General features: G+C 45.1%; 2 protein-coding genes across 2 annotated transcripts in view; both read right to left on the reverse strand.

Annotated features, from left to right (window-relative positions):
* ZFP36L1 (ZFP36 ring finger protein-like 1) overlaps positions 1 to 2,459 on the reverse strand; it is a 12,238-nt gene extending 9,779 nt beyond the window's left edge. The window contains exon 1 of the mRNA XM_012000871.1: positions 2,427 to 2,459. The gene's annotated coding sequence lies outside the window, so the exon portion shown is untranslated. The remainder of the gene's footprint in view (positions 1 to 2,426) is intronic.
* Positions 1,632 to 9,122, reverse strand: part of LOC105554436 (putative uncharacterized protein C14orf181) — a 16,252-nt gene continuing 8,761 nt past the window's right edge. The window contains 2 exon segments of the mRNA XM_012000919.1: positions 1,632 to 2,337; positions 2,340 to 2,682. Coding sequence (XP_011856309.1) covers positions 2,158 to 2,337; positions 2,340 to 2,682 — 523 coding nt within the window. The 3' untranslated portion in view covers positions 1,632 to 2,157.

Raw genomic sequence — 9,122 nt, forward strand, 5'->3', positions numbered from 1 at the left:
CCCTTGAAACTTCCCCAAGTGTCTGCACAACTTACCTTTTCCCGACTTCTCTTCTACACTCGCCTCCCCTCCGCTAACCCGGCAGGCCGAGGACATTAGAAATTTGGGACGCACAGAACGTTCAAGTCTAGGATTTTATGTTGCTGTTTTTTTTTCCAGCGGGGCGTAGGGTGGGGCGCGGTGCGGGGGGGACTAGGGAAACTCTTTCCCCCTGGAGGACACGGCCTGGCGGGGGCGAGCGCGGCACAGTTTAGCGCGCCGCACGCGTCGATACTTGCGCTCGCTTTGCAGCCGGCGCTCTCCGGGTGTGGGCGGGTGGGGGGCGTCGCAAAAAAAGACCACAACCAGGGCCGACTGTTTTACCAGGCCTAGGCGCGGCGTTTCTTTTCACGCATCCAATCTTTAAACTTTAGTCAAGAAAACCCTAATCCTTCCTGAATGCCCTTTCCTCCCAGAAAAAGCCCACCGAGCAACTAACTCACTACTTTCCACGCGCGCTCTGAATTCTAGGCGGCGCCACAACCCTCCCTCCTCCTCCATCCTCCCCCCACACACCTCAAGACTCTAGAACAATGAAAAAAGGTTACTTTGGTAAGAATGAAGGTAAAGAGGTGGACGGAGGCGGCACTTTAAACTTGTTACTTCTCTCTCGCCCCCACGGGAGTGGAACGTATGGCTTGTCACGCTGCGCCGTTTTGGCGGGAGGTGGAGTGGGGGGCATGGGAGCCACGAAACCGAAGGGCCCGCAATGGAGCATGACTCCCTTGAAAATGATAAAATATATACTGTTAGGTTTGGATGCCACCCACCCAAATAAAAAGTTATCGTGTCCCCCACCCGCCCCTTGCGCCTTGGCCCGAGTGCTGGTGTGATGACCCGGGCGGAAGTCGCAGGGCTGCGCTTTTTTCCGATTTCCACGCGGGCCCCGCCGCCCCCTCGGCCCTCGCACGTTTCTTCCCAGCACTCGAGGCCGCCGAGTCTGTTATGAAACCCGGTGCTGGTGTGGCTAAGATTGAGTTCCATTGCGATGTAATTAGGTCACCCCATCATGAGCACGTTTCTTTGGAAAGGACGGGGCGGGCAGAAGAGAGCGCTCGAGTCACACTCTCACCACCCCCAACACACACTTTTTTTTTTTTTAATGCATTTCTTATTTATTCATCAACATCTGGGCAAACCCAGCGAAACCTTCCAAATCACAACTGTTTGAGAAACCGGTTGTTTTTCAACTTTGCGAAACACAACGTTTGCTGCAGCCACGAACCTACGTGATCCCAGCGGCGTCGGCTTTCGTTCGTCTCCTCTGCCTGAAATGGATGGCCCCCACTTTAACCCGGCTGCTGCCCTGCAGCCGCCTGTTGCTTCCCTCCCTCTGCTCCCATTTTTCAGCTTTTCTTGAAATCTGGCAAGCGCCAGAAAGGGAAATAACTTCCATCCACCTTAATTTAAATCATTCAAGTGTAGGTTTCTTTCTTACAGGGATGTTTGCTGGTTCTTTTCCCAGCCCAAGTGGGTGTTGGGGCGGGGGGGAAGATTTCGTGCAGTTTCTTGGTGATGAGGTAATGAGTTCCAGATTTCAGGACAGAGCAGGGTGCGCGTTGAAACCACAAGGTTAGTCTGAGTTCTGATGTGAAGCTATTTCGGTTTTTTATTCCCCCGGCCTCCACCCATTCCCGCTCCCCCACCCCCCAAAAAGAAAGGGCCGGCGGGTCTTTAACTCCCAAGGGTTCGCGAAGCTCAGCTTGGGAGACCGGAGGAGGGGCTGGAAAAAAGCAAAGGGGAAGGGGACTGGGAGCGGGCGGGGACCCTTCCCGGCCCAGGGCCTGTCCCCGCGGGGCACCGGCTGTGCCTCTGCATCGGGCGGCGCCGCTTTCGCTCCAAGGCTGCGGGACCGGCCAGGAGCACCATCAGGCGCCCCAGAATGGCTACAAAGTGGGTTTTTCCAAAGAAAGCTGATTCCTCGATTTTCCTCGGCTTTTCCAACTCCCGGCGGCCCTCCCCCTCCCCCTCTCCCCAGGGGCGGGCTCCGCAAGCCTGCGGCTGGCCTAGCCCGCTCGCTCCCGAGTTGTTTACCGGCCCCGCCGACCGAGAGTTTGTTCCAGCTCCCAGAGCCTGTCTCTATAATTAAACTCTTTTTTAAATTGTCGGGTTGAAACGTCATTTCGGGGACTTTCCAAGGGTGAGGCAGCCGAGAGGAGGGAGCAAGTCCCTTAACCCTTCGCTGACCCGACGTCCCCGCCGCGGCTGGCCGGGGTGGGGTGAGGGCCCGAGGGCGGGAGCCGGCCCGCCCCCGCCCAGACGTGGTCGGCAGGTGCCCTGGGGTGGCGGGAGGGCGGCCAGCCTCTACGGGGCAGGAAGTCCGAGACGAGGCGTGCGCGGCCGTCCCCCGCCAACTTCGCGGTGCAGTCGGCCCTCCCGCTCCTTACCCGCGCAGTCCCGCGGCTGGCCGCTGCCTCACCTGCACTGCCGCTTCCGACCGGGAGGCGGTGGGCCGGCTCCTCCGTCCCGGGCCCGACTTCCGGGCCCTCCCCATTCGCCTGGAGCGCGTCCCTTCGTGGGGAGGGGTGGCCCAGGTATTTTAGCTTGGAGGTGGGGGTGGGGTGGGATGTTCGGTTTTGTGCAAGGGGGAAAGTGAAAGTCTTCGGAGTGAAGGAGGCGCTGCGGATATATTCATCAGCCAATCTGGACCCCAAGCGCACCTCCGGGCCGGTGAGAGTCTAGAGCACTGGGCCGCAGAACCCAGACGGTTAGGCCTAGTCACAGGGGTCAGCAGGGTACCCTCTCCTGAGAGCCCTGCAGTGTTGCACTTCCTCTCAGGCTTCAGGTCATTCGCAAAATCCCCTAAATTCTTCAGGTGGAGAGAGACAGACCCCTGGAGTCCCCTAATTTAAAGTTTGGAATGCTGATTTCCCGGCCCAGATGGGAGCGAGAATCTGCATTTTTGGTAAATTTCCATCTCACGACCCAAATACTAATGTTTGAGAATCAGTGAGCCAGAACATTGAAGTTAGGCAGTCCTGGATCCAAATCTTGGCCATTTTCTAGCTATGTGACTTTTCAAGTCACTGACCAAGGCCTCAGTTTCTTCATCTCTGAAATAGGAATCATGATAACTGCCTAAATTTGACCCATAAAGTGCCTAGAGGCATGCCTCACTGAATATATGCCAGGCTGTTGTATGTAAACTAAGGCATTTGGCAACCCTTATTACACCACAAAACAAATTCCGGGGCTATTCACTTGGCAAAGGATTATTCGGTGTAGACTTCCACTAAATGGCCAACTGACAACTTATAAGTTGATCTGTGTCACTTTCTAGCCTCCATCCCCAGCCCTGGATAAGGCAGGCCCTGAGGCCTGGAAATGGGGAGAGGGCACTGGGCTTGGAGCCTGGGGGACAGTAAAGTGGTTCAGGGTAGGGTGATGGGGATTTGTTGCCCACATCTGAAAAATACCTGATTATTGACACAAGTATTTCTGTAAACAACTACATCACTGGGGCCTTGTGGTAGTCTATAAAACCCAGACTGTCTTATCTCTCAAAGTCCTTAAGCCCCTCAGAAAGCTTAGTGTATATTACTGAGCTGTCAATATTCTCCTGAACAAGACAGGGGCCTCAGGAGAGGGCACTTTAGGGTCTATCGTAAATGTGGCCCTGCAGGGTGTCTGGAATCTTTGGGTTTGGGAGCAGACCGCCTCCTGCAAGGACTACTGAGAATCCAGTCCCAGGTCCAGCATTGCCCTGGGGGGTCTAATTGCCCAGGTCTCTGCAAGATGTTCCAACTGTCAGTGAAGTTATAAGGCCAGCCCACAGCTACACCTCTCCACTGGCCCTAACCTAGGCCCCACCTAGAGCAGTCAGGCATAATGACTCTTACTACAGGTTAGATTTTTTTCACTCCCCATCACCACTTCTCCCACCCTCCAGGGAACTCCCTGTGCTCTAGTCCTTTTTAGATGAAAATGAGCCATCTTCCTCCTACTCTGGGGCCTTTGCACATGCAAATCCTTCTGTGAGAATCAACCTTCCTTTAGCCCAAGTAAATTCTAAATCATTCTTTAGAACCCAACTCAAGCCTCACTTCCTCAGGGAAAATATTCCTGATGCTTTCCTTCATCACATAACAGTGTCCCTCCTCTCTCTTAGGCTCTCATGGAATGTTCATTTCCTTCAAAGTAGTTATTTCAGTTTGTGAGTATACATTCATTCCTGTAACTTTTTTTTTTAATTTTCAATTTAACATACAGTAAAATTGATCTTTATTTGGCATACAGTTCTATGAATTTTAACTTATGAATTGATTCATGTAACCACCACCACAATCAGGAAACACAACAGTTCCATCACCCCTCAAAAACTCCCTCATACTATCCCTTTGCGTTCAAACTTTCTCCATCTCTAATCCCTGGCAACCCCACTAATCTGTTCTCTGTCATCGCAGTTTTGTCTTCCCAGAATGTCATACAAATGAAATCATATTGTATGTTTGGTTTCATGCAGCATATGCCTTTGATATTTAACCATGTTGTTGCATGTATCAATAGATCATTCCTTTTTATTGATAAACAGTACTTCACTGTGCGCTTATACAATAGTTTATCCATTTTCCTGTTGGACATTGGATTATTTCCAGCTTTGGGCCACTATGAATAAAGTTTCAATAAACTCTCATGTACAGGTTTTTGTGTGAATACAAGTTCTTATTTCTTTTTTTTTTTTTTTTTTTTTCATTTTGAGTCTCACTCTGTCACCCAGGCTGGAGTGCAGTGGCGCAATCTTGGCTCACTGCAAGCTCTGCCTCCTGGGTTCACACCATTCTCCTGCCTCACCCTCCCAAGTATCTTGGACTACAGGTGCCCGTCACCACGTCCAGCTAATTTTGTTTTTGTATTTTTAGTAGACATGGGGTTTCACCGTGTTAGCCAGGATGGTCTCGATCTCCTGACCTCAGGATCTGCCAACCTTGGGATCCACCTGCCTCGGCCTCCCAAAGTGCTGGGATTACAGGCGTGAGCCACCGCACCTGGCCAAGTTCTTATTTCTCTAGGATAAGTAACTAGGAGTGAGATTTCTGGGTCACATGGTAACTATATGTTGAAATTAATACAAAACTGCCAAATCATTTTCCAAAGTGGCTATACTATTTTGCATTTCCAACAACAACATATGAGAGTTTCCACTTACTCCACATCCTCACCAGCACTTAACGGTATTACTATTTTTTGTTTTAGTCATTCTAATAGGTATGTGGTGGTATCACATTGTGGTTTTAGTTTGCATTCCTCTAATGGCTAATGATGTTGAACATCTTTTCGTATGCTTATTTGCCATCTGCATATACTTTTTGGTGAAGCGTCTATTCAAACCTTTTGCCTATTTTTTAGTTGGGTCATTTCATTGGTCATTTTCTTACTGTTCAGTTTTGAGAGTTTTTTACATATTCTGGATACATAAAGTTCCTTTGTTGCTTATGTGATGTGCAAATATCTTCTCATGTCTGTGCCTTATCTTTTAACTCTCCAAGCAAAGGATCTTTCACAGAGCAAAAGTTTTTCATTTTAATGAAGTCTAATTTATCAGTTTTACCTTTTGTGGATCAGGCTTTTGGTGTCACAGCTAAGAAATCTTTGTCTAACCGCAAGTCATTAAGATTTTTTGTTTTCTTCTGAAAGTGTTATATATTTTCATGGTCTGTTGTTAGGTGCATAAATGTATATAACTGTTCTATCTTCTTGCTATATTGAGCATTTTATTAATATATAATGTCCTTATCTCTTGTAACCTTTTTAGATTTAAAATCTATTTTATATAATATTAGTAGAGCCATTCCTGCTCTCTTTTGGTTACTGTTTGCATGAAACATCTTTTTCTGCCCTTTTACTTTCAATCTGTTTGTGTCTTTAAATCTAAAGTTAGTCTTTTGTAGACAACATATAGTTGGATCAGATTTTCTGTTTATCCATTCTGCCAATCACTGTCTTTTGATTGGGGCATTTAATTAACATTTAAAGTGATTACTGATGAGAAGGGACTTAGTTCTGTCATTCTGTTGTTTTCTAGATGCCTTAGAGTTGTATTGTTCCTCATTTTTCTGCACTACTATCTTATTTTGCGTTAGTTGATTTTCCATAGTGAAACATTTAAATTCCTTTCTCATTTTCTTTGGTACATTTTCTTTTATACTACAACTACAGTAGTCCTTCCTTTATCCATATAGGATATGTTCCAAGACCCCCAGTAGATGCTGGAAACCAGGGATAGTACTGAACCCTCCATATACTATGACAATTTTTTTTCCTTCAGAATTTCATGGATAGAATTTTCATTCGTACTATAGATCTTAGCAATATAAGCATATGCTTCTTCTTCCTTGTTGAGAATTTTCACCTTTTCACTTGAAGCAGTTTACTGCTTTGTTCTCTCCAAATTGCCTTTTATCTGACCTCTCCAAATTGCCAGCATCACTACTCTTGCATTTTGGGGTCATTATTAAGTAAAATAAAGATTCCTTGAACACAGGCGCTGTGATACCACAGCAGTCAATTAGATAACCAAGATGGCTACCAAGTGACTGATGGACAGGTAGCAGATATGGTGTGGATACACTGGACAAAGAGATGATTCATGTCCCAGGCAGGATGGAGCAGGATAGCACGAGATTTCATCATATTACTCAGAATAGCATACAATTTAAAACTTATTGTTTATTTCTGGAATTTTCCATTTAATATTTCCAGACTGTGGTTGATTGTGGATAACTGAAACTACAGAAAGTGAAACCACAGGTAAGGGGGGACTATTGTATTTTCTTTGTGGTTACCGTGGGGATTACATTTAACATCCTAAAGTTAAAACACTCGAATTTGAATTTATAACAGCTTAACTTCAAAAACATACAAAAATTCTGCTCCTTTACAGCTGCATCTGCATCCCTTTTGATTATTGATATCACATAATTACGTCTTTATACATTTTGTGCCCCAATATAGAAACTAATAATTATTTTAAATGTGTTAGTCTTTTAAATTATGTAGAAAACAAATGTGGCATTACAATCTAAAGTTATAATAATTTTAGCTTTTAGACTAATAATTGTTTTTTAAAGCAGTCTCTTAAATTTTGTCACAAAGTAAACTTACAAACTGTTGTTTCAATAATACTAGCTCTTATAATTGCCTTTATTGAGATCTTCATTTCTTCATATGGTTTCAAGTTACTGTCTACTGTTCTTTATTTTACTTTGCAGGACACCCTTGGAGCATTTCTTACAGGACAAGTCTAGTGGTAGTGAATTCCCTCAGCTTTTGTTTATTTAGGAATGTCTTACTTTCTCCATCACTTTTGAAGGACAGTTTTTCCGGATATAGTATTCTTGTTTGATTTTTGTTTTTCTTTTAACATTTTAAATATGTTGTCCCACTGCCTCTGGTCTCCAAAATTTCTGATGAGAAATCTGCTAATAATCTCATTAAGGATCCCTTGTAGTGGGATGCAGTGGGATTTCACACCTGAAATCCGAGCACTTTGGGAGGCCAAGGCAGGCGGATTGCTTGAGATCTGCAGTTCAAGATCAGCTTGGGCAACAAAGGAAGACCCTATGTCTTTAATTAAAAAAAAAAAAAATGTATTTTATGTGAGTCACTTCTTTGTTGCTGCTTCAAGATTCTCTTTTTGTCTTTGACTTTTGAGAGTCTGATTATAATGTATCCTGGTGTGGGTTTCTTTATTTTACTTGGAGTTCATTGAACTTCTTGGATGTTCATATTCATGTCTTTCATCAAATTTCAGAAGTTTTTAGCCAAGTTTCAGATATTCTTTCCCCTTTTCTCTCTCTTATTCTTCTGGGACTCCTACTATGTGTATAATGGTGTTCCACAGGTCCTTTAGGCTCTATTCACTTTCCTCAATCTTTTTCCTTTCTATTCCCTAGACTTGATTACTTCCAGTGTCCTGTCTTCAAATGTGCTGATTCTTTTTCCTGCTTCCTCAAAACTGTCTTTGAATCCTAAAGTGAATTTTTCATTTTAGTTATTGTACTTTTCAGCTCCAGAATTTCTTTTTACTTTCACTTTAGGCTTACTATCTCTTTATTGTTATTCCCATTTTGTTCATACATCTCTTTCTTGACTATCTCCATATCTTTATTTAGTTCTTTGGGCATCTTTAAGACAGTTGTTTTAAAGTCTTTATCTAGTAGATCTGCCATTAGTTATTTTTCAGGAACAGTTTCTGTTGATTTATTTTTTGGATGGACCGTGCTTTCGTGTTTCTTGTATGTCTTGTGATTTTTGTTGCTGTTGAAAACTGAACATTTCAATCTAATAATGTGGTAATTCTAGAAATCAGATTCTTCCCCTTCATCAAGGTTTGCTGGGTTTGGTAAATTTTTTTTTAAATTATTGTTGTAGGCTCTCTGTGCCAAGGATCAGCCTGAGGTATAAATGTGAGGTCTTCTGAGATCTATTCTGAGCCTGTGCCTTTCTCTGATCATGCATGGGCATTCATTTTCAAATTTGCCCATGTATGTAATTGTTTTTGAATGTCCTAGTCTTTAATATCTGGCTCCAAAAAGGGGAAAAAGAAAGAAATGAAGAGTTGATTTTTTTTAAAAGGGGGCCTTCATCCCTTTAAATCCCCTATAAGTTAGTTCAACAGAGGGGGAGGAGCTTGCAACAATGGGAGAAGGTGTTGGCCAGGTGTGGTGGCTCATGCCTGTAATCCCAGCACTTTGGGAGGCCAAGGTGGGTGCATCACCTGAGGTCAGGAGTTTGAGACCACCTTGGCTAACATGATGAAACCCCGTCTCTACTAAAAATACAAAAATTACCTGGGCATGGTGGCCTGTAATCCCAACTATCCAGGAGGCAGAAGCAGGAGAATTGCTGGAGAAGAAGCAGGAGAATTGCTGGAACCCAGGAGACAGAGGTTGCAGTGAGCCAAGATTGCGCCACTGCACTCCAGGCTGGGCAACAGAGCCAGACTCCATCTCAAAAATAAAAATAAAAATAAAAAATGATGGGAGATGGACGGGCGCGGTGGCTCAAGCCTGTAATCCCAGCACTTTGGGAGGCCGAGACGGGCGGATCACGAGGTCAGGAGATCGAGACCATCCTGGCTAACA

The sequence above is a fragment of the Mandrillus leucophaeus genome, unplaced genomic scaffold (assembly GCF_000951045.1).
Source record: "Mandrillus leucophaeus isolate KB7577 unplaced genomic scaffold, Mleu.le_1.0 Scaffold641, whole genome shotgun sequence".
In the NCBI taxonomy this organism is placed as follows: Eukaryota; Metazoa; Chordata; class Mammalia; order Primates; family Cercopithecidae; genus Mandrillus; species Mandrillus leucophaeus.